Source organism: Helicoverpa zea, chromosome 6 (assembly GCF_022581195.2).
Source record: "Helicoverpa zea isolate HzStark_Cry1AcR chromosome 6, ilHelZeax1.1, whole genome shotgun sequence".
Taxonomy (NCBI): domain Eukaryota; kingdom Metazoa; phylum Arthropoda; class Insecta; order Lepidoptera; family Noctuidae; genus Helicoverpa; species Helicoverpa zea.
This window is the reverse complement of record NC_061457.1, coordinates 6,186,156-6,211,748: the sequence shown is the minus strand read 5'-3', so window position 1 is coordinate 6,211,748 and position 25,593 is coordinate 6,186,156. Positions and strand designations below refer to the sequence as shown.

General features: G+C 38.0%; 4 protein-coding genes across 7 annotated transcripts; 2 read left to right on the top strand and 2 right to left on the bottom strand.

Annotated features, from left to right (window-relative positions):
• The first annotated feature begins 1,168 nt into the window (after window positions 1-1,168).
• Window positions 1,169-10,714, top strand: LOC124630950. The gene is made up of 6 exons (XM_047164997.1): window positions 1,169-1,395; window positions 6,217-6,375; window positions 7,025-8,369; window positions 8,578-9,193; window positions 9,303-10,312; window positions 10,395-10,714. Exons 1-6 carry the CDS (start codon window positions 1,339-1,341, stop codon window positions 10,493-10,495), a joined length of 3,288 nt encoding a protein of 1,095 aa, XP_047020953.1. The 5' UTR covers window positions 1,169-1,338; the 3' UTR covers window positions 10,496-10,714.
• LOC124630953 (probable cytosolic iron-sulfur protein assembly protein Ciao1) lies at window positions 10,707-14,695 on the bottom strand. Of its 4 annotated transcripts, none has more exons than XM_047165002.1 (6): window positions 14,534-14,690; window positions 12,674-12,886; window positions 12,449-12,580; window positions 12,089-12,265; window positions 11,035-11,228; window positions 10,707-10,927 (listed from the first exon to the last, which is right to left on the bottom strand). In XM_047165002.1, exons 2-6 carry the CDS (start codon window positions 12,874-12,876, stop codon window positions 10,743-10,745), a joined length of 891 nt encoding a protein of 296 aa, XP_047020958.1. In that variant the 5' UTR covers window positions 12,877-12,886; window positions 14,534-14,690; the 3' UTR covers window positions 10,707-10,742. The 4 variants fall into 4 exon arrangements, with proteins under 4 accessions (XP_047020958.1, XP_047020959.1, XP_047020960.1 ...); XM_047165003.1 differs by having other exon boundaries at window positions 12,674-12,860; window positions 14,534-14,684; XM_047165004.1 differs by having other exon boundaries at window positions 12,674-12,840; window positions 14,534-14,672.
• Window positions 14,696-15,075: 380 nt separating this feature from the next.
• Window positions 15,076-17,334, top strand: LOC124630952 (methylosome protein 50-like). Its single transcript, XM_047164999.1, has 6 exons — window positions 15,076-15,352; window positions 15,453-15,622; window positions 15,717-15,899; window positions 16,159-16,324; window positions 16,647-16,818; window positions 17,086-17,334. Exons 1-6 carry the CDS (start codon window positions 15,241-15,243, stop codon window positions 17,291-17,293), a joined length of 1,011 nt encoding a protein of 336 aa, XP_047020955.1. The 5' UTR covers window positions 15,076-15,240; the 3' UTR covers window positions 17,294-17,334.
• Window positions 17,335-17,797: 463 nt separating this feature from the next.
• LOC124630951 (aromatic-L-amino-acid decarboxylase) lies at window positions 17,798-24,627 on the bottom strand. The gene is made up of 10 exons (XM_047164998.1): window positions 24,070-24,627; window positions 21,518-21,569; window positions 21,080-21,150; window positions 20,767-21,003; window positions 19,623-20,162; window positions 19,186-19,375; window positions 18,920-18,984; window positions 18,635-18,843; window positions 18,113-18,193; window positions 17,798-17,979 (listed from the first exon to the last, which is right to left on the bottom strand). Exons 1-10 carry the CDS (start codon window positions 24,382-24,384, stop codon window positions 17,868-17,870), a joined length of 1,872 nt encoding a protein of 623 aa, XP_047020954.1. The 5' UTR covers window positions 24,385-24,627; the 3' UTR covers window positions 17,798-17,867.
• Between the last annotated feature and the right edge of the window lie 966 nt (window positions 24,628-25,593).

The following is a 25,593-nucleotide window of genomic DNA, read 5'->3' as shown; positions in this document are numbered from 1 at the left end:
GCCACATACGTTTCAATCGTAATCGAGTCGGGATTGGATCGCAGTCGAACGTGAATCGTATGTTGCTTAAGTAAAATTAGGAGAATCAGGCCCCACATATGCAAGTCGTACCTATACGCGCGCGACTAAAGGGTACATAAATTTAAAAAATATGTTGTTTTTTTTGGCAGACTAATAATGAAGTCTTTTACTGGGGCCCAATTCTCCTAATTTTACTTAAGCAACATACCTACGATTCACGTTCGACTCGATTCGACTGAGATCCAATCCCGACTCGATTACGATTGAAGCGTATGTGGCATTCCGCTATTTTTTCTTTGAAATAAACGTTTTTATCCTTTTCTGTCATCCAATAATGAATCATTTTGTCTGCAAATGATTTACGATTGCAAAATGATTGTACAGTAAACTACCGTATAGACCAAAATCACCAAAATAGCAGACCAATCGCACACCAATCAAATGTCAATCGAATACGATTGGTCTTTTATTAGTAGCAGAATGTCCGATATGGTTAAAACTGCCATTGCGATCATATTGCGATTCGATTTCTATTCGATTTTGACATTATTAACTTAGGAGAATCGGGCCCCTGTTCAGTGTCTAGGTCTAAAATCGGCCTAAGGACATGTCCAACGTAGGTACGTCATACCATTTTCAGGGTTCATTAGTCGTGACAAAGAACACTTAGACCCATTTTTACCGACACTATAATTCGTTCTTCTTAAGACAACTATTTACTTTGAAAATTAATAGTTAAGTTTATAGTAGGTAAAGAAATCTGACGTTTATGTTGCCGGTGAACTCGGGCCTAATTCTATCAATCTTAACCTGTTCCTGCTTCGATCCGACACGCATTTGGATAAGACCGGACAGACTTATGGTGGGTAATCATCAATGCTGCTCACAAAAAATATCCATTTCGGACGACATGATATTGATTAATGATCAGTAAAAAGCTATCTGACATCTATGCGTATTTAATTGTATTCTAAAGTGTTGGATCTGAGTGGTTTCCATACTGCAGTATTTCTAAAAGCGTAGGCCGCTTCCTACGTGAGAGGTACCTTATACTGACGGTGGGCGTTGACATTAAGTAGGTACGGTTTTTGTCAACGGAAGGCAATGACGAATTGGCGATATTTAAATTTATTTTGTGGGCTGAGGCTGTACCGCGTCTCGCACGACGAAGGCAGTGCAGGTGACTGGCATGGTAGTGCCAGTAGGCTTCGTGCCGGCGCGCAGCAATAACGTGCGCGTGCGTTTATATCGAACGAAACCGTGCTCCCTCCGAGTGTAGCTGCATTATCGAAAAACGACATACACCAACTCACAGAGATGGAAGTGGCAGATCAATGGCGTCGAGAGTGGGCTGGAACCGCCGAATATGGAAAGGTGAGGTCAAACAACCCCCAGAAAGCAGAATGATCACCCCACAATATATGAGATAATTTCAAGCAATGTTTATATTTAGAATACTTGTGAAAAAAAATATGCAGAAAAATAAATAAAAGTTTGAACATGGCAGAATATCTTAGACAGAAACGTGTGGTGCAAGCTTTCTATATAATTTACATATTTTAAGTTAAGACGTGTTGTTTGAATACAAAGTGAATAGCTATCGCATATAATGTGAGTGAATAAGTAAAGATTGTGGCATTTCGATTAACAAGAGGTCATTGCCAAAAGACTAAAGTGGTCATTTCCTTTTACGGTGTTAAAACTCAGGACGACCAGACGTTCGAGATATATTATGGATATTTATTCAATTTCAAAGAATGAGACGTGTGTTTTACTGCATAAGGTTTACTGTTGAGAGCAAATGTCCAAACAAACCTGTCTGAGCTAGTTTAGTAAGTTTTTTTGTTGTATTCCTTTAATTCGTGTGGAAGAGTTAAACTAAAATGCAGCGAGTTTCATCTCACAATTCGCACGTAATAGTTGTGTCACCATTTTAAATTATATCGTACTCCCCTAAAAGATGTAGAGTTTGCAAACAAACGAATTACTAAACCAATCAGTAATTCGGTATTAAAGCAATTTTAATTTATCGGATACTGGTGTCATGTTATCAATCAAAAAAAAAACATCGATTTCTTTGGAAAGCATTATAAAATGTATCGCATCCTTGAAACTCTCGCAATTAATTTACATTGTTAAGCAATAGTCAACCATGTGACGCACCGACATACCGAATATTAGTCAAATTGATGAGTTAGGTGTTCTATTTACCGGGGCCGTAGACAAAACTGAACGATATCCAGGCATTCTAACTAATAATTGCGGATAAAGGCAGCTATCAGCAGGTATAACGAAAACCGGTCCCACTGGGTCCGACATAGGTACAACAGTTTTCAAATCTTAGCATCAAGGCAACATTTAGGTAGGCTTTATGTGGGACCTAAAGTTGAAAAAACAATTGACAAAAATAATCGATGGAGTCCAAGAAGGCAATGATTTCCACTTATAACGTAACCACTAGTGGTATTACAACAGGAAGGTGATGTGAACACAATAGTAATCTCGATCCCAACGCTTGATTGTCGAACAGTGAAAGTGAAGGAATAGACGTGAGGAAGCTACTGATCGCTTTGCTTAATGTATTTCCTATAATCATCAACCAGGAAACAATAAAAATGCGAGCTGGTTCTACATGTGAACTTTTATAACTTATAGACTAAGTATGAGTCATGAATATGTAGTGAGATTCATTGTGTAGGCTACGTACGTGGAAATGGAAAAACAAAAACAATGTTTTTCTATAAGCAGTGAATTGACAAGTTCTGTGAGTGCGACGCTCTCACTGAGTTACAATAAACCGTAACTCAAGTTAACGAAGCGTTGTTAGCTCAACATGGTTATTCGGGTTCGTGTGCAGACTGCCGGAAATCCTGCGCAAAGGCCGTGGCTGGCGAGGCTGTGCACCGTTCAATTTGTTTGTCTCGTATTATTTGTGTGGGCCAACTTATCATCATTTACCTACATTATATAATGTCATACAATGATGAGCTTTGCGACGCGACTGTCATTACCATGCACGTTAAAAATAGACAGCGTTGACGTCGCTATTTACAAAATCGCAATTTATGTAATGAATGATGTTTAAAAATCATTATTCAAATTATTAAATAGCAGCTGTAACGCATTGATTACCTAAATACTGCTTTCCTTCTTACCTACTTTCCAAAACAATTACCTCTCGATACCTAATATTGCATGAGCTATTGCTGTTTCCTAAAGTATTTTTCTTTACAATCTTGTTATAAGAAAACTATTACCACAGGAAAACCTATGACGATTAAAATAGTGCGGTTTTTGTGATCAGAACTGGTTTACGTACCTATGACTGGCTGGTTCGTCCTTAATCTTATTGGTTTTATTTAAAAATTATGCATATTCACGAGAAAGAAGATGATTCATTGGGATCTAAGACTTACAGTTTGTGGATTTTCCTGCATCATTTCTCGTAAATATCGATTTTGCTTATTGGCGATCACGGCCGCCCGCGCAAGTCGTCGACCGACAAACTCTAACGTCACGGCCCCAGACCCCCTCCTCTTGCCAAATTAAGCCTTCCGTCTTCCATTTTGAAAGATTCTCACAATTCAAAACATGCATTCATTACCAATTCACGCTTTCTGATTAATACTAATAAGTCAGTCAGTTTTACCGTTAACTGTGCAAAAACCATGTGGTTGAGTTGCCGGAGCGTGCGTCTCCGTGTCAATAGATCGTGCTGTTATATTTATCCAAAGTTATTATATAAACAAAACATAGGTACCTAAATAACACTCATCGTTACCTAGGTAGATAAGTAGGTACTTGAAAGAAGGCGTGTTTTAAAACGTAAGTAGATACATTGTAAAGTAGATAGATACATTGTCTAAGAGCTTACGTTCCGGAGTCCGGAGGGTTCAAATCTAAATATGGTAACTGGTAACCCATCCAAGAACCGGCCTCGGTAATTGCTTTAGACACCAAACAATGCACGATCAATTCTCTAACTCTAAGCCATCGTCAATGAATAATAGGCTATATATTTCCGTAAGTTTCCACTCAAATTAACGTAAATCAGTTTTCAGATTCTGAGCAATATTGATCAAACCGAGTTCATTCTTATTGCCTTCATGAATTAATTAAACTAGGCCGTGGCGGCAAACGGAACCGGTTGTACAATTATTGACAGCCAACTATTCGTTTTTGGTAACTTGTATTTGTAATTACGGTTAATCCATTAATCAAAGACTGTGATTTTATTTGCTTGTGATTTACATAAAGTTATCTATATAATTTAGATATACATAGACTAGTTAGTATTCTACAGCAATAGCTGATAGAGCTCACAGTGGGTCGTATACGACCTTCTTAGTTGTTGGTTCGATTTATACAGATGACGTCAGTCCTCTGAAATAAGTTGCCTTGATCAACTAGCATTAAGAAAAGGCTTTTTCCATAAATAGAACGAAATAATAGAGCAAAAACCATGGTACCTAATTAATCTTAATCTCGACTAAATAAATAAAGATTCTGGGGTAGGGTAACATATTACCTATTAACGTTTTGTCCATGTTGTTTGTTGGCTTCCTCGTCATAACGGTCATAATCTACCAGATAGAGGATAATCTATCAGTTATCGGGACTGACATATGTAGGAAGTCTTCTTCTTAATCGAAATACATAGAAAGTTATACATAATTGATAGACCTCTCTTATTAATGGTTTTATGAGGTCCGCATAGAAACGCACAGAATGTGGGCTATTTGCAGATAAATTAGTCTTTCCAGTCTATTGAATCTTTACCCTCGTAGAAACGTCAATGTAAACTAAGTTAACCTTAACTACCATTCTGTGCTACAATGCAAATAACTATGACACCTACGAATATTCAAAAGCGAGTTGATCATTGAAAAGATTGCAATCACAACACGCCACAATTTCATTTCGCCCCCGCAAGAAGGATCGCGTCACTGGTAACAATAAATACATATACTTTAATAACTGTGAAGGCCACAACAACTATGCGTAACATACTGACTTATAATCGGTTTCGTGTTCATTAAATGCTCGCCAATAAACGTAACATTAATTTAAAAGCGTATTAGCCAAAAAACGCTGCGTAATGCGCCTTTTGTTGTGGGTGCGTTTATAAGTATAATTATTTTAAATGCAGAAACCGAGACCCGGAACATTATCATTCAGAATACCGATACTGGACGCGAACCGTGGCAATAAGTACTTATTACTAAAATGTGGGCGGCGAGGAGGTAAAACGTACGAATAATTAAGTAGCAAGCCTTTTTGTTCCGTAAGCTCTATGCTAAAAATTATGTCTGCCAATAGTTGCTTTACTTTCATTTAAACCAGGAGAAACTAGTGCTTACCCTGGGTATAAGTAGATTTATTCCTATAATGTTGAACGAATAGGAACACTAAGTACACGGGCAGTTTCACAGGACATGAAAGTAGTCGAACTACATTCGTCACGACGACTAAGCAAGAAGTTCTCGGGCACGCACACATTGCATTTTGACAATGATTTACACTAACTACAGCCACAGTCAAACTAAGTCTAATACTGTAGCCAGTTGCCGGACAGTTATAATAACTGTTGAGGTCATCATATATGCTTGGTTATGAATATTTCATACACTACTTTGGTAGTTCAATTGCCAAGCAACGGTAAGAGATTTACTCAACATGTTGTTATTAAATATTTGAAGTATGTAGGCACATTTCCATTTTGTATAACATTCACAAACACGGTTAGTTTAGGATTGGTAGATTAGTCATCAACACAAGTATCTACAAGTGTCTAGTTAACCAGGTGCCCACGCTTCGAACTGTTTTACTATGCGAACAAAATGGAAAAATATTAAGTTTATACAGAATGATTAAGATTTAAGACAGTCGATATTTTGTCACCGTGTTTTCGTAACGCAATCATTTGAACGCATTAAAGGCCCCTACAGAGACCTAACTAAGTACTGTCAACTTTTACATTTTCGCTAACCTTGTACAAAAAAAAATATTATGATGCATACCTGATACATAAGTAGATAATGACGTATTTTAAATAACTATGGTATTTCTAAATAATGTATTATTTACCCCCGTCAGACTTACCGTCAAAGATGCTTAACGACACGGTAGGACAGTAGTTGAACTCCTTAATGTTGAATGGCAATTAACTCTACAAAACGATATAATCTATTTCAGGTGACAGAAGGGGGCGTGACGCGTCGCATTGCGCGCGCGATGGAGGTTCTGCACGCGAGCGGGCCGGGCGCGCGCGTGCGCGTCATGCGTGCGGCCTACCACTCGTCCGCAGCCCCGGGCGCTCCAGCCTCCTCCTTCATGCTGCACTCTTCACGAAGGGTAAGCTCTCACAAAATCTTATATCCTAATCTATATCTTTGGAACAGCTGGTCGGATTTCCAAAAATCTATCACCGATAGATAGCTACAATGTTCCTGAGTTGCATGCTGTATTTTACCGCGGTACGGGCAGTAGTTCCCGCTAGACGCGGGTGAAACCGCGGGAAAACGGCTAGTAATATTATAAAGCTGGACGAGTTTATTTCGTTGAACCCGCAAATCTCAGGCTCATCCGCATTCTTTCAGTATTAGGTATTAGGTCGCCCGTTATTGAGGAAGGCTAAAGATGATGCTATATTGGGGTGTGTGAAGAAATTTCATCGATAAGCGAGTAAAACCCATGTGCAACAGCAAATAAATAATGAAAAGGTCTTACCTACTTCCATGACTAAGAGTCAAGAGTCAGGAGCTGCGCCTTAAGTGTTCATTCAATTAGGTCAATGTTAACTGTAAGATAACCATATTTGTTCACATACTGCTAAAGTAAAATATATCATCGTATCAGCTAACGGTTTATAGATATTTGCAAGGTATGAAAAACTAAGGGCATAGCCATTGGTGTGTTATAGTTTTTATGACTTATATATTCAACGTAGGGAATTTTCTCTAGGAGTAGTGTTGGTATAATAAGTGTCCTATTTATTTTTCAGGTTATTTCTTCCGGGTTTAACCTATTGGAGTCACCATCATCACCTATGAAACCCTTGGAAATATCGTCTACTCCGTTTGAATCATCGCCTGAACCGACCACAGAAAATTACAAAGTTACTGAACCAGATGACTTCGAAATCTCGGAGCCTTCAAAATGGCGAGGGTCTACCAAAGGTAGTGCCATTCGAATGCCCAGCGAAGAGTCATCTTCTACAGACAATGCCAGCATTATTGATCTTGATGCAAGACTAGGTAGAAACCTCCACAGAAAATACTCTTACGATTCAGAATGCAGTGATATTCATTCTAGTAGAAATACCAGCCGAAACTCTCCATTGTTGGATACCCCAGTTACTCTGAGCACACTTAAATATAAATCACTTTTAAACAGCAGCAATGAATGGAATACGAGACGCAAAAGCTATAGCTTCGAGGACACCTCTCCACTAAATGAAACAATCACTCACAGTAACGACACACTAGCGATGGAATCTTCCACCGATAGCGGCATTTGTAAATCAACTGAAATCGTCGATGATCAAATGGATGACTACTCTCACACAAAACACTTTTCTAGAGATGAAAGAAAGACGCCCAACAATGAAGAATCCTTTAGAGATTGGTTATCGAAAAACAGACCAACTTCACACTACAGGGGAACCAAATTCAAGACTTATCGAGAACATGATATTGTGTTGGAGGAGCCATTAGAAAATAATATAACATTGCAATCAACTGGTAAAGTATCCATAACTTTACCCGTGACCGTCGAGACAGATAGTGACGACTACAACAAAAAGCACCAAGTAACTGAAGAAGGTGACAGAAAAGTGAAAAGAGTGGAATTCTGTAAAACTGAACTTCATTTCGCTGCCGAGTCGGGTAAAGTTAATATAATTGCAACAGATGAGAAACCCCCGCCCTCAACAGATTTTAGAAAACGACGAAGCGCCTTTGTACCCATGAAAGATATGATCGAAAAACCAATAACGTTGTTTGGAGAAAAGAATGATTTTTCAGCACCCAATGGAATTGGCACTCCTTTTATTCTTAGCAGTAGTGAGATTGGTGAATCCGATGAGAATACAGCAGCTACAAAAAGTATTCTCAAAAACAAAATTCCGAAACCCAAACCATATCTTTTAGGAGAGAACATGGCATTTGGGACATCAGACGAGCTTTTGAATAAGGACTCGCCAAATGATTGTGTGCTATCGGCAGTCTCTTTAGTCAATAAGCAATTGCAATCGGAGAAACGCTACAACAACGAAGTCAAGTCTATATTTGCCGGAGCAGCAGAAGATCCTGTCATGCAACCTAACGTTTTACGGACGGTTAAAGCAGGTAACTATAAACTTACAAAAATCTGTATACTAGTTGATTAGGATTCGGATAGAATGATTAACTACCATGGTAATTTCGCCGCTATGTCACGTAACCTGTTTTAGACGCTTATTATTGGCCTGGCTACCTTAACCCGCTTGTAACTTAAACATAACTGCGATTGATCTATGAAAATTCTTGTCAATACTAAAATATTATAATGTTTTAGGTCCCACAAAACAAGACAGTTTTAAACAAGAAAAACAGGTCGTAACTCATATCAAAATTGATAAGGCCTCCGATGATACTACCCAAGACGTTAAAAGTAAATTTAACAAACTACAAGTATCTCCAGCACAAAGGAAACCCAAAACAAGACAACTTCGGGATAGTGAATTAACTTACTTCGGTGTTGACAGCGGGAAGGCAGATTCATACAACAGTCGAAACAGTATGAAAAGTTCATTCAAAAACAGTGGCAACGAGAGTATATTTCAGTCGGTGAAACTTATCCAACAAGTCTCAAGTAGCGTGTGTAATAGTGAACCAGAATCTGATGAGAGCCCCGAGTATCAGAATCTTCCTTTAAACATCAACTATGCTCCCGTACCGACACCTAGATTACGGTCCAAATATGAAGACAAACCTAATGAAATTAACGAAATCCAAGTTCTTAAGCCAATTATTGAAAAGGAAAGTCAAGAAAGAACCGATGTGTCATATACACGACGGTCTAGATCACGTAGACAAGACGAAGTAACTGCAAGGAGTATCTCGGCACCACCAAAATCTTTGAGACGAGATTCAACCGAAAGGTCGCATAAACGTGAAGATCAATCGACACGGTATGTATTTAAAATAAATTATCTACTAAACCAATAACCAGACTACATATCTAACACGCATGTATTGAAATTATGGTCCTATTTACCAACCGTTTATTTTTACTTTTAGCTCTAGTCGAGTTACAAAAGATCATACAAAACATGACACTGAAAAAATATTTTCTACGAAAGAAAGAAAACTTTCAGAAGATAAAGACCCAATTTACGTAAATCTAAATGATGACATACAGAAATCCAACACGTTAGAGAAAAGAGACATCCAAAAACTGAAAACAAATTCACTCAACTCGCGTCAAAGAAAATCGCAAAACACGGAATTGCATAAAAGTAATAAGGAACAGACCTCTGATACACCGAGTTCCAGCTTGAATTACAGCGACCGAAGAAAAGAACGTCGATCAGATTCTGGGACTGATAATAGTCTCCGAACAAAACACTCAATACATAAAGATACAATCTCACGCTCGGCTTACAAAGATACCCTTTCAAGACGAGCGCAAAAGATCGATAAACCGCAGAACTCTAGCGATAAATCAGAAAAGATAAAAGAAGATCGTAAAGAAGATAAACTTAACATTACAAAAGAACCCCGCAAACATAGTGAAAGTAAATCATCCAGAGATAAAAAATCTAGTACTGAAAAGACAGACCATAGAAGCAGGTCGTTGCAACGACCTACCTCAAACGTGCCTCAAGCTGAATCTGAAGAAACATCCAGGGACAGAAATCGCAGGGCTGTTGAGAAAGCTGATCACAAGTATAACGGAAGTTTGGATGAAAACCATGCTGTACACAGTGGCCGTAAGAGAAACTCGTCCAGGGATAAGTCTACAAAAGAAACAGTAAAATCATCACAAAAACAGGAATCCGTTTACACAGCGCAAATTCCCGTGGTACAATCAAGGGGCAATGACAAAGACTTAGGCACAAAGATGAACGCTACTAGAAGTAACGCTCGTAAAGAATATGTTATAAACTACGATGATAAGAACGGAACCGTTTCGTCTATATGCAAAATTCAGCCAAGTCTCGGAACTCCCAGGCGAAAGAAAACATCGAAAGATGTTTCAAAATATGATAAAGCCTTGAAACATAAAAGTGTAGACAAAGTCGCTCCGCGTAAGTAAGACGTGTGCATGCTCTAATGAAAATTCTAACAACCATAAAATGATTACATCTTTAAACAATGGAAATCTTTCAGTGCAGCTACAGGATCATCAAGGGGAAAGAAACGGACTGAATTATGCAGATAGGAAATGGAAGACGAAAGTACATTTACAAAGGTCTTGCCAAGTATTGTAGGTAGTGCTTATTTTGACTAGTCGTAAGAACCATAGATATTAACGAAAATATTTGAATCCTATTTGCGCTATGTAATTTCGTATTCTGAGATTCATAGAATAAGATAACGATGATCTCACATGTAACAGTAATTTAAAAGAAGTGAAACCTAAATGTATTTCCGTTGATCTAACATTGAAAATAACACTTTACACATTAATAAAACATACAATAAATGAACTAAGCTGTTTTATTTTAACCAAATAACTTACAGTGTGACTAGAGGATCTTTATCGACTTTACTGACGAACACTTGTACTTCATTATTCAATAAACTTTGAAGTTGTGAAGAAAATCCTTTTAGGAAGCCTCTTTCAGAATCGGAGTGATTCGTTAGGATAACGCTAATTCCTTTTTGTGCAGCATCAAGCACATCGTGATGAAGCATTTCTCCTGCAAATATATTTGTTCTTACATATCGAAAGATTGCTCTGTTAGCTATATGTGAAGTTGGTAAAAGTTTTAATAAGTTGCATGTCAGGTTTAAGGTGTTACATTACCTGTTAGATACAAGTCAGCAGCAGCTCCCTTCAACACCGAGCTCCCGGAGCCAGCACACAGTGCTACAGTTAGTACCTCACTCGACATACTTTTCCCCTTCCCTAAAGCAAAGCGCACATGCGATAATCCAGTCAATTGCTTTACTTTTGTAACCGCATCCGACAAAGAAATACTCGATGCGAGTTGCAGCAACCTGGAACAAATTGTAAAACACATTAGCAATCATTTGTTGCAAAATAACTCATCATTTATTCGAAGACAACTAGGTCATCTACTTTAATAGGGATAAAGGTAAGTAGCTGTTTTGTAGATGTTGTTAAAGTTAGGCTTTCCAAAGTCTTGCAAGAAGTTATAATGTGTATTTAATACACAACTTATTCTTGGACAGAAGTTCAATGTTGCTCAAATACGTATGCCGTAAGTTCGGAACTTTACTGCCTCATTAAATTCAATAAAAGGTGGACCTAAAATTAAATTTAATCAGGAAGAAGGGCAACAGAGATTTGTGGCAGTATGGCGTAATATACGTAATAATATCGTGAAATGTTGAATAATATGACATATAGAGTACGTAGGTCAGGGGTGCGATTCTCCTAATTTTACTTAAGCGACATACGATTCACGTTCGACTCGATTCGACTGAGATCCGATTCCGACTCGATTACGATTCAAGCGTATGTGGCATTCCGCTATTTTTTCTTTGAAATAAACGTTTTTATCCTTTTCTGTCATTCAATAATGAATCATTTTGTCTGCAAATGATTTACGATTGCAAAATAATTGGACAGCAAACTACCGTATAGACCAAAATTACCAAAATAGCAGACCAATCGCACACTAATCAAATGTCAATCGAATACGATTGGTCTTTTATTAGTAGCAGAATGCCCGATATGGTTAAAACTGCTATTGCGATCATATTGCGATTAGATTTCTATTCGATTTTGACATTATTAATTTAGGAGAATCGGGCCCCAGGTAGGTTTGATTTCAAATAAATACTGTGTGGCTGTTCAGTAACCAGTACTTTTTTATATGTTAATTAATATTTACCTTCCTGCTCCTACTTGGGGGTCAGCGCAAGGAATCAAAGGCGTAGATTCCTTGACGGGAAATGCGCTTGCTAGCCAGTCGTTGACGCCGCCACGGACACTATCCCAACTTGTATGGGGGGAATACAAACTTATCTGTTTCTCCAAAAGCAATGACACAATTCGTTCTTTCCAGGCTCTGAAAATACAAAAAAAAATAAAAAAAAATCGAAGTCATTACTCAAAGTTTATATATTAGAAACCTATTTGGGTTCATGCCTCTATTTTTATAAGTTCTGTCACAAGGGTTGAAGATAACCCACCCATTTCCTTCAGGCCAGTAAATAGGACTATTTAAAACAGAAAATGCATTATTACATACCTTTGAACTACAGACTTCATTGGTGCAAAAATAGGAGGGTGATAGGATATTATCATTTCACATCCATGATCATGAGCTTCAAGGGCAACATCTTCTGTGAGGTCATTGGTTAAAAGAATTTTTGATATATTCCTGGAAACAATATAGTGAGAGAGCAATTAAAATGAATAAACATAGGTATTCAAACTTTTTTCTTCACATCATACAAAATAACTTTATTTGTACCTTGCAGTATAGGGCTCCACCAACAAGCCAGTGTTGTCCCAGCTTTCAGACAGCTGTTTTGGTGCAAAGTTTTCTAATACTTCTGTAACCTTCTTCAAAGGTACACCAATCTTCTCACCAGTAGACATATTGATGGTGGCTGTTGTATAAAATCTTTTCAAACTTTTCTGTGAGAAGATGCGTTTTCCTATTGTTAAAATCATCAGATGTGAACTGAAATCCATGCATGACAAATATTTTCAAAAGAACAAAAGTTTATAAATATGTATCAAGGGACTTTTGCTAAATGCCAAAATACAATATTAGTCAAGGAAATAAAAACAGTATAGAAAATAACAGTCATTTATTATGAAACACCATTAAACATATTTGTAAAGCCTACACAACTATAAACATTTTTTCAGTAACTTGATCATTGATTTAACAATTATTCTTATTTAAATATTGTCTTATCATCTATTCAGAAGAAAAACTCCATATTTTAATTTCTCCGTCATCACTACAGGAGAGTAGTTCCTTATTGCCAGTTGGATTCCAAGTAACACTGTTCACATCTTGAGAGTGTGCATTCAATTTGGTGCAAATAAGATCAAATGTTGGGGAATTAGGATCAGAGTCTTCAGATTCCTTGAATATTCTTATGATATCATCACCAGAAGCTGTAGCAAGAAGGCCAGTGTGGTGGCACCAGTCAATGTCATAGATACATCTAGTGTGGAAGCCTGATAATGTACAAACACATTTCCATACAGACTCTCTGTCAGTTACAATGACACCCTCTTGGTTGTCAGGTTTGTATTCCTTCCATATCTTGACTGTTCTGTCATCACTGCAAGTGGCAAGTCTCTCTCCTGTTTTGTCAAAAGCTAAGCTCCATACAGTGGACTCATGTGACTGTAATGTTGCAATACAACTCCAGTCATTGTCAGCTGGATCTTCTTTGTACAACTTTACTGTGTTATCATATGATGCAGAGGCCAGGACGTCTTGCGAAGGATGCCAAGCTACCTACAACAAGAATATTTATTTATAATATGCTATTTATTGATAAAATTAAAATAATATAGGTATCTTTACTAACTTTCTTGACATCTTGGTTGTGAGCGTTGAGAACTGATTCACATTCATATTCATCGTCCCCAGCCACCTCCCACACCCAGACAGATTTGTCCCGGCCGCATGTAGCCAACAGCTGACCAGAGGGAGACCAAGCTACACTCTTCACTTCATTTTCATGACCTTCCAGTGTAGCATTGCATTCAAACTGACCTAAGAACATAGGACATAGCCCTTTAGAACTTGTATGAAGTAATACTTCCATTTTACCAAACAACATAAAAATGTATTACAAACCACTTTTTTTGTCCCAGATAGCTGTTGTTGCATCAAAACTAGCTGAAGCTAAATAGTTGCCACAAGGAGACCAAGCCACTTCTCTAATAGTCCTCTGATGTCCATCTACAAGAACAGTCTTTATTGTCCATTCCTGACCTTCTTTGCTCCAGAGTTTTATGGTTTTATCCTCACCACAGGATGCAAATATTTTCCCTTGAGGATGCCAGGACACATTCCAGACAATGCCTTTATGGCCGTTCAATGTTTGAATCAAGTCCAAAGTGGGCATTTCTTCAAATAAAAATGAAACACTTTATAATGAATCACTCTATATGAATTGGGTTTAAATGTATAATAATTATACAATGGCGAACGTAGGTACAGAACCGAATGCAGTATATGATGGATAGGTTAGACAATTTGTTAATTTTATTCAAGTGTTGTAAATCGGCATTTAAATATTTGTTACGATGTTTACAATGTAATTCTAGTACATAAATTAAAATGCAACACTTGCTAACTCACCTATTTTTAATTGAAGAAATACGAGTGACTTATCTTTGAATGTTATTCTTAACACAAAAAAGATATTATTATTTTTTGATAGCGAATCAATCACAGCAATTCAATAAACATCACGTGTCTGTCAATGACATGACATTTTGTTAATTTGACAGTATCTGTCACAGAGGAACAAGGAATAGAATGGAAGACTATATTCACTACCTACACATTCCTGAGATCAGCTTATTTCGCGTTGCAAAAGCCAAAACACAAATAGGATCTGCTTTTACTATTATCGCAAATTTCTGATATTACAGTCTGATTTTGTCAAGTCTGATTAATCGTTTTTGAACTATCGGTGTGCAGGTGCTACATCGCTACCGCTAAAGCTGCGCCTGCAGCCGGCCAGCTGTGTTGTTTTGAGGCGGTGATTGCTAAAGTGGCATATGAGAAGTACTATGAAGTTAACCACCGCTAGAACATTCAAATAAATAAACCCCGCTTCAACATTCTTGCTTAAAATGTAAAAACTTCTCTCATATCTATCAAGTGTCAAACTTGTCAAAGTCAAATGCAGTGCGTGAAAAAAAGGATTTAATTTATTTTAGGTTATTGGAACACGAAAACAATGCGTATCATTTGTTTACACGTATCTTGAATTTTAAGTTCTTACCGATTTTACTTGATAGGAATAGTTATACCTAATAGTTGTACCTGAATTGTAAGCAATGGATAATAGTAATAAAATCGTCCCACCTCATCTCAACGCAGAAATCTACAGGACTGATACAACCGGCACCAGTACACTTTCGTATTTAGATTATATTCGCATTCATTCCGGTATGTTAACACTCTGGTTATTTGTCAATATGACAATAATATATCTTTGTACCATAAAAAGTGTATTTACGACTCTATAAGAAAACGGTTAATGTTACAGATGGAAGTGTGTTGGTGGGGTCATCAGAGCTTACCGGCCGGTACTGGAATGGTGGTGCCAGTGTCTTTAAAGATATAGCGGAAGCTCGGAGCATCACCATTGGAGGGAAGAGAAGTATTCCATTAACTAGTGGAACAGCCGATGGGTGTTTTATAGGAACTTCTGCCAAGGTCTGGTTGAAACTTACATGCATTGAAACTTACAGCATGGTCTATATTAAAAAGCAAATAAACTATGGTATTAAGGATACTATGACGTTTTTAGGTCCTGCTGTGTGAAGACAATGGGGCAGTGAGTGTGTGGTCCACTAACGTTGAGCAACAGAATGTATGGAACCAGTGGAAAGAGGACATTTCTGTAGCTGAGCATGACAACATGGTCTTGGCAGTGGACTGCCTTGAGCCTGAGCAATGTTATGTCACTGCTGGGGCTGATGGTAATGTTAAGGTAACAATATGAACATGGAGCTCTTTAAACCATGGGCTATTTACACCATAGAAGTCTATAATATTATTTGAGTTTCAATTTTCTGATGATAGTTTTATCAGTTTTCTGGTTGAGTAAAAAACACATTATTTTAAACAATATAACATATTCTACTATATTCATTCAAAACAGTCGCTTTTAAATGATGATACTTGCACTGTGCCAATCATAAAAATATTATAAGAAATAATTTCTTAATACTCATTTATGTTTATTCTAGGTATGGGATATAAATGACATGATCTGTATAAGGAACTATGCAGCAGCACATAGCATGATAATAAATGCAGTGTCAGTCAGACCAAAGTCTACAAATAGCTTTGCAACTGGCTCCATGGACCAGTATGTCACATTGTGGGACGATAATATAGATAAACCAGTACTTGGTAAGTAGAGATTCATTGCCAACAATAAGTGAGATTTACAAAGCGAGATTGTACTAAGATCTAATAAGGGAGTTAAGACTACAAAGAGGTAATAAATAGGGGGAGTACATAGGGAGAGTTCATAAGTGAGTACACAAGAGAATGCATTGAGTACACTATAGAATAACATAGTGGCCTATCCTGTTGTTGCAGGAGTCTATGGCCACCATTATCACTTTTCATCATTCAATCTGTATGCTTGTTTAACCTTATCACATTAAAAAGAAACAAATTACCAGAAAATGGAGGATACCTATATGTAACTAAATGTTTGTTGTTCTAGATTTGCTGAAAAATGACTGCTGTATTCGCTGCATAGCCTGGTTAGATGAGAACCGCTTGGTAGTTGGAGATGAGGCAGGAGTTCTGCATTTGTTAGACGTAAGGAACACTGAGAGTGATGTCAAAATAACAGAGTTCCCTGCCGCTGTACACAAGTTGGCTGTGCATGCTGAGTAAGTACTTCATTCATTTAAAAATATGAACTATTGGCAAATGTCTCTAGTTGTATAAGAAAAGCATTGAATCAAGGGTGATTAAAAACAGTGAACAGACAGTTTTCGCCAGATGTAAGCAGTTAAAATGCCATTATAAAAACCCTTTTCTTTATACCATATTTATCTATCAATCATCATTTACCTATGTAGCATTTTAGGTATCTTTGTATTTTGATTGTTGTTGTCACTCACAGATGACTTATGTGAATGTCTTTTTATTTGCAGTTCCGATAAAGTAGCAGTGTGTTGTGACAATAAAATTGTCACAGTCTGTGAAGTAGCAGAGAACTCCCAACCAAAGGTTATTTACCATGATAGACATATGCACAGCAACTATGTAAGAGGAATGGCCTGGGACGTACAAGATAAGAACACTCTACACACTGTGGGCTGGGGTGGTGAATTAAAATCTCACACAGTGTTGTTGGGTTAAATACATGCTATATTTTAATACAGATTCTCGAGTTGTCATAAGGTAATGTGTTTCATTTTTATTTAATTACTGCTCCCTCTGGTAGGTATTTAATAAAGTTAAAGTAATCATAGTCCTGATTGTAGCATATAGAAGTTCCTAGGACTGCTTTCGCTCTTTCTTTCTAAATAATTTTGTGTTAAATGTGAATGGGAAGTGATCTCTGGTAGAAGTTTATTATTATACAGTACAAATATGGTGAAAATGTATTTTTCACTGTCAATCTTTACTCAAAATTGGTTTTATTGAATTAGAATGAGAACTACAATCAGTTAAAATAACTTAAGCTTTTAGTCCTTTCATAGCAATGATATCGATTTTCATGTCGGTAAAATATATCAAATAGTTTGGCAGTAAAACGTCTTAATTGATGCGCTCTGCCGTTTCTATTACTATCCTTAAGTAATAAAGCCTCAGTACGCCAATTTGTAAGGAAAACACAAGTAAATAAACACCATATTTTCAATGCTGACATAAGTATTTATTATTGAGATAAGTGATAGTGATGTGGTTGGGGGCTACACGGGGAGATCGGTCAATGGTGGGGCGAGGGCGCGCGGTGCTCGGGCGACGCGCACGGCGACGAGCCGCGTCGGCTGGTGGTGCCGGGGCTCTTCAGACGCACCATTGTGTCCAGGTGACGGAACCTGGTGTAATAAAAATAGTTTTTAATATGTACAAATAAAAACAATCTGAAAATGCTATAAGTAAAAAAACGTTTTTTTACTGTTTCCGAAAGATTTTGTTAATGTAAGTACTTAATGGTAGTGATTAGGTTACCTCAATGGCAAATCATTAGCGTCATGATCCACACTCTGGAAGAAGAATCCGAGTGGCCAGCTGATCCAAGATGATTGCTTCCTGCAAATATCAACAGATGTGGTTAAAATCGATCTTACAATAACTGATATTCAAGTCTACGGGTCTATTGGGAGGTGGTATCTATCTGCCCTATACCTCGGCAGTCAACTACTGGACGTGGACTACCACTCACCAATCACCACGCTTTGCACTCAGTTTGGTGACCACAGGGACAGGTATGCTGCCAGTCAATGAACCGGGTTGTTGGGGCTGGCTGGCTAACCAAAGATATCTTGTCACTAGAATCACCTTACTATTCAAATGAAATTATATCTAAGGTGTCGGAAAATTTGCTACGTGGTTTGGAAACTGCATCCTTGTGCTTGAAGAGCTTCATAACTTCACATTACGAAACAGGCATGCACTACGTCAAATCTGGTGTTGCGGATCATGTGATTGTGTAGTTCAGGAAAATATTTTATAATAAGATGGTAGACTCACGGAGTTGATGGCTGAAGCGCGTCGGTAGGCGTGTCCGGCGAAGCGGGCGCAGCGACGGCCTGCGGGGTGCAGGGGCAGGTGCCGACCGGCGGGGGCGTCTTGTTGATAGCCGGGTTGTACAGCTTGGGGTCGCTCACCATGCGCACGAAGAACGAACGCTTGTGCGCCAGAGCGGCCTTCTGGCGACGAGCGCGCTCCTCGTTTAAGTCCTGCAATTATAAGTAAAAACCCTCAAAGCCCGCTCAAGATTTTTATGCGGTCTCGTTACTTGCATGGATGACGTACCCGTTCTTTGTCTGGTCCTTCAATAAGCTCCGTAGCGAAATCGGTTATAATATCCCATGCTACTTCTGAAAATTAAGAACTGATGTTTAAAGCAAATCCAAGACTGAGAATAAAAATAATGTGAACACTATTGCACTTAGTGCATTCTTTTTCAAGTCGGACAGTGTTAAACAAATCTAGAGGTATACCTAGGTACAAGATGGCAACGGCCTCAATGTACGTAGGGAACATCAATATAAATATTTACAGATGTATAAGTGGCTCACCGATATCCTCGCGCGTGGCATGTTGCTGCACGACACAGAAGCGAATAACAAATCGATCGCCGACCGATGCCGGTACCATGTGCAGCTTGCCGGACGCGTTGATGTTAGTCAATAGCTTTTTGTTCAGATCGTCAATGTGCTCACCCGGATCCTCTGGACCTCCCACCAGTCGGAAACAAACCAATCCCAACTGAAATTTAGAAATAATTATGTCCATACCTATACATTAATTAATTAGAATGATAAAGTTCTGTTAAGAACCTTGTTAACTTAGAGTTTTAACGTCGATGCAAAATTGTCTTTATTAGAACACTCCAAATCTCAAACAGATATTTGGAGGTATTTTTAACCCACCTTGTCTGTCTTTACCAAGTTAGTCCGAGCGACATTAATTTATAATAAGCATTATCAACGGAATAGATCGATACACGCCTCACCTTAACTTGGTTGCATACTTGGAACCTATCATCCTTTTTAACAAGTTGTTCAAAATACTTAGCAAGTTCGCAATGACGGCGCACGTATTTCTGTAAGCCGCTGATGCCATAACTTCGTAGCATAAACCACAGCTTGAGTGAACGGAAGCGGCGGCTCAATGGCACACCCCAGTGCCTATAATCGATGGCCGTATGGTCATAGCAATGTTGTAAGTAAAGTGGGTCGACAACGAGTGCTGACGTCAATAGATATCGGTTAGTAACCCACAGAAGAGAACAGTCAAAACTGGTCAGCATCAGTTTGTTGGGATTAGTATTGAATGAGTCGGCAAACTCGACCCCGGCGAGATGGTATTTATGCTCGGGGCACAGGAAGGAGCTGCCGGCGTAAGCAGCGTCCACGTGGAGCCACACGCAAGGAAACTTTCGCACGACCGGCCCGATCTCTGGGAGGTTGTCGAACGAGCAGCATGATGTGGTGCCCAATGTAGTCGCCACGAAAAATGGCACACGGCCAGCCTCTTCATCCTCCTCCATAGCCTAGAAGAATAGCATCATTCATTAATATTAAAATAGAGTACCTATACAATTCAAACGAGAAAGTTACATTTACATAATAATTGAATAGATGTCCTGAAAATCGAATCAAAAATGAAAGGGCATTCTTTAAAATCTTGAACGTATTCTGAGGCCCGCAATTAAAGAGACCTCTCATAAGAGGGTAGTATCGTGAAATTTCAATATTTGCGGCATAGAAAGTGGCACACAATGCGGCTCCATTACCGCTCGGCTCGCTACGTATTTCCGGCATCCACGGGCGAGTCATTAAACGCGGGACACCGTCGGCGCCGTGCGCTGGGTGCCGTCTTGTTTCTTCAATTACCGCCCGCCTAACTGCACCTCTCCTGCATAGCTTGAGCAGCCCGGCCCACGGCCCGATTCCATTTAAAAACAATAATAAATAGTAACGAAATAAAAAAAGACTTCGGTAGCACACTGAAGTGGAAATAATTTTTGACGTCGTTCGAATACTTATTAAATTACGAATCTTTGATTGGATGTATAAATAAATTTTGTTCCCGTCCCGAAAATTACTATATTTTGTAATAAACGGATTACAACAAAACTATTCGATTATACTTACTTCTTTTAAAGTGTCGCCTCGAAGTGACCCATGTTCGTCAGGCTGCAGGATGCGGAGTTTAACAAAACAGATCATAGCGGCTTTTTCGACGCAAGAATGCGCCTCTTTAGAACAATAGGCAATTAGTTTGGAAAGTAGAAGTCCCTCATCTACGTTAGGGAACTGATGCTTGAGTCTTTTAATGCCATTGGCTCGAGCAGCCAGCATTGAAACCAGCACACATTCGCTGGCTGACCCCTATAAACAACATTGACGTTTTAATCATACAGGGCTTATAGCTTGATAATTTCAGCCAGAATGATAAATATTTTACCTCAATAACTCCGCCACCTTTGCTACCTTCCTCAAGAGCTAAGAAGCTTGGTGGCAATCCAATGGCTTTACCTGGAATTTTATTGCTTATATTTTAAATGTCCATTAGGTACTTACAGTGATGCTAGGAAAGTAATTTGCTTTGCGAGCAAGGAATATAATGTTAAGGTTTTTAATTTGTCGCATTGATTAATTATTATACAAACAAAAATATTCGAAAACATGTAGGCAACATAAACCTTACCTTCTTGGGATACAATAGGTATTTATCATTGCTACGTGCTACGCGGCTACGCGTGAACCTATTGCTACGAGAAATTTCAAGCAACAGATGAAAAGCTATAGAACTTTTCAGACTTACTTTGACCTGTATATTAATTTTTACATACGTCGATTATATTAATATAGGTTTATTTCTTAGTATAAAACGTGTACGTACCCATCCAATCAAGCATTATGATCTCGAGTTCCGTGCATGCTGGACTGGCCGCCTGCAAGAGACATCATTGTATGAATAACTTGTTGAATGCATGCTACAAACTATTATTATGTACCATGGTCCGGTGGGATTCAGGACAACGAGGTTCAATAATAACCCTATAGAAACCTTCAAATAATATCACGATTTCTCTGAGGCTCTATAAAATATGTTTCAGTGCTTAATTAAATAATTTTATACCAATTTAGTCAAATGAATTCATGCTTAAAATGTCACATTCATTAAGCAATTAAGTAACTTAACTGTCTCATATACCTAGAATTGAACTACCAAATTAATTCATTGGTTATTATCGTTATCCAATTACGTACGTGGATGTTAATGCAATTGTTTCCTCGGAAGGATTTCAATGGGTAAATGCCCACACACATTGGCCTATCAGGACACAATCCTGAGGTCAGTCTGTTACTGAGAATTACTGGAATACCTCGACGACAGGAGTTTACGGTCATGGTGACTTAATATCAGCGAAGCTCCAGAGCAAACTAGACAGCTGTATTTCCTTCCCCGACAAACTATTCAGATCTTATAAGTTTCAAATATGAGAAAATCAAAAGGTACCTAAATCTGTAGTTTTTTTAACTTATCAATAGATATAGTAGTGGTTACGTGGATGGATCTTAGCCTGAAAAAAAAAAGGAATGACATGCCTTGAACACTTGAACGCAGAACTACATACATATATTCCGATAATTAATGTTACTTGAATTTTTAAAGTCGTGGTCGTGGATGGTACATTCATAAAAACATGAGCAAAAAATACATGCTGCATGAAGCAGTGTGATAGTTTTGATGAAAATATATTTTTTTTGTTATAATATTTAGGTTAGTATTTTCTATGGGCCTTGATGCCCGATTCAAATAAATAAATAAAAATAAAATTTATTTTTTTAACTCAAATTGTATTAATTTGTACAAGAGACATGACATAAAAAGAAAATGTTCGAATATAAATTCCTGCCTAAGGCCATTTTTTCGTTGAATGGTATGCGAGGGTAAAACCTCATAATTAATCATCTGCAAGAAAATAAATAGAAAAATATTTCTGTTCCTTTAATTAAGGCTGGGAAACGACTTTTAACCAAATCTCGTTAAGGTGTGAGTAGCATGCATTCAACCGATCGTATATTTATAGTTCAATATAATATTATGTATGTGTTTTTGTGTACTTTTTATGGTGTTAGAACTATAACGGATAAATTTAATTTTAAAAAAAGCTGCCCTTACTGTAAGCACGTTGATCTTGGATATTTTTTTATCTGATAATGCATCATTGGTCTTACAATTGAATGCATTACATAGTAAGTTTTATATTCAATTTTCGGAGGATGGATTTATATCTGGTTAAATACCATTGAGAATTTCCCCTATTTTATGTGATTACATGTGTCGATCAATGTTAGTTAATTTGCCGAACATTTCGAGGATGTGCTTACAGTAAACTTATCTGCCATAAAATTGCATTTAAACAGACGTTTACAACGATGTCAGTGGTTTGGTCACGCTTAAAAAAGCCAGCAGCAACATAAGTTATTTAAAACACCAATTACAGGACAATCAATACTGTTGCAATCGGTGTCTTGGACTCGGCTTGTTATGCTATGTCCATCATTATTATACGAGTTACGTACTAACTTTACAATAACTGCTTATTATTAGGTGACTTTACATCCAATTATTTATTTTCTATTTAAGTTAATTAAGAGACTTAAAAAACGGAAAAAGTGCATTTTACGAAATTTAACTTTATATATACTTACTCATTTTTTATACTGATAAGATGCTACTTTAGATGAGCTTAAAATTAAATAACTAAACACTAATTTCAAGTTTGTTAAAACCAAGGAATAGTGTTTTTAATCTTTGTACTGTTTACTGTTTAACCACATCATACTCAAAGTAATTTTAATTACCGTGACATAAAATCGCATCTTTCAAGGTATGATATTTATTTAGATTGTAGTATTTCACTCATGTATCTTAGCATTTTTGTTACCCTGAAGTTATAATGAATGTAGTGGTGGGCGACAGTAAATATCCGTGGCTATTAATAGTATTCGATCCATCAGTATCACTGCACGCCGATCAAATCTGTCGAAATTGCTTGCAGACTATACTTATCGACTTGATAGCTATCTTCTTGATTTTAGTAGCTTACGAACTGCTTTTATAAACTGCATGTTTGAATTTCATTTATAATAATACTTTTTCATGAAGATTTATGTTATAGATAATTTTTCGGTCCGTGGGTTTAAGGAAAATCGAAAAAAGTTTACACTGTGTTAATCCCTTTTCGTAAATTACTTTAAAACTTAATTCTATCACAATTTTTTAAAGTTTACCTACTAAAGTTTTTAGTAACCTCAACGGACAAAATTTCCCTATACCACTTGGTGTATTTTCGAAAACATTCTAATAAGTAGGTATTTGCCGAATTTAAGGCGTTAGAAATTGTCGTATTATAGGAATTAGGATATAAATCAAAAGTTTACCCAAGAGAATCCAATGCAGCCGATGCCTGCTGACAGCATATCACCCAGGATGGACGGGTAGCCGTTGCCGGAGGGAAAGTAGGCGTGGAAGCGTGGGTGCTGCCAGTGCGTCACCCCCGGCATGATCTTGTTCTCCACGTCGTTCATGACCTCCTCCCATGCCTCCGGCAGGTGCGGAGCCTCAGCCGGCAGCTCGGCGCGCAGGTAGCCCGGCTCCACGGACGGGATCACGCGCCGGGACTGCAGCGTGGTCATATACGTGCAGATGTAGTCCACCATCTCCTTGCCGCGAATACGGAACTCCTCCACATCCATGGTTGTGGCTTGTAGTCACTTAGCAAAAGTTCAGTTAAGAATGAAGCGTGTAGTGTTGCATGGGACGGTGCGATGTCAGCTGCGCGACGGCCTCCGGCTGACTCGACGCCCGCAGCCAGCACTCTTGTGGTTGAGAGGACGGGCGCGGGCGGGGGCGCGCGCGGGGAGGGAGGATGCGAGCGTGAAGGCTTTCGGAGTCATGCCGCACATGCCTCTAATGTAAGCGATTAGCGATTTGTTTTTTTTTAGTAAATTCCTTATTTATTTATTTATTTACCTAAAATACTTCTTGCACAAATAGTACAATGGCGGACTTAACGCCTTAGGTGTTCTCTACCAGTCTACCTTTCTCTATTTCTTATCTCTATTAATATAATGGGATTAACTGTGATAGGAAGTTAATAATTTGCATTTGCCGCAGATTATAATGGATCATATTCAAAGTTATTTTGTGCCCATCGAACTCACCTACTTGTAATGACAAGAGTAGGTAGATATACCACAGAGTACCTTAGATATATACGGAGATATACTAACATGACGTATTAATTTTGAAAGTATTTGAGTAAATATTTACTCACATTACCTTAAAAATAAATTCAAATGGACAGTTATTTTTTTCATCGTTTAGGTCAGCAGAAACGAGATGAGTTAAAAATAAGTTGAATATTTTGAAATCTTAGGAATTCTAAGAAGACTTATATCACTCGCTACCCGCTAGCAGTCGGGACGTCGGCCTACGTCCGCCGCGGCCAATGATACGTTGCGAGTCGCGCCATTCCGCCCTCCACGCCACTTCATTGTGTCAGCTGAAAGCTCACTCTCCTTCCAAGTAGCGTTCGACTTCAACTCTTCCATTGAATAAAGCATATTTTTTATTTAAAAATCGTAATCCATTTATAAATCGCTGCTTACTTGCTATCCTACTTCAAAAGTCTCGAAAATATTAAAAGTTTGTGGCAACTTTCTTCGCATTTTTTTCAGTTTTACGACGTGGCATCCTGACAACGTACTTTAATAGAATTTTTATCTGTTCATAAAATTCGCTTCACATCATAATTTTGCGGTCTTTCCCTTCTCACCTGCACTTCAAATACAAAAATTAATTCCAGAAAATAAATGTCTACATTATAGAAAGCCTATGGTTTTTTTAAGGAAAGAGCTGTTTCGTTACGATTGTTGTCGTATAAGTAATTTGATAGCTAAGCG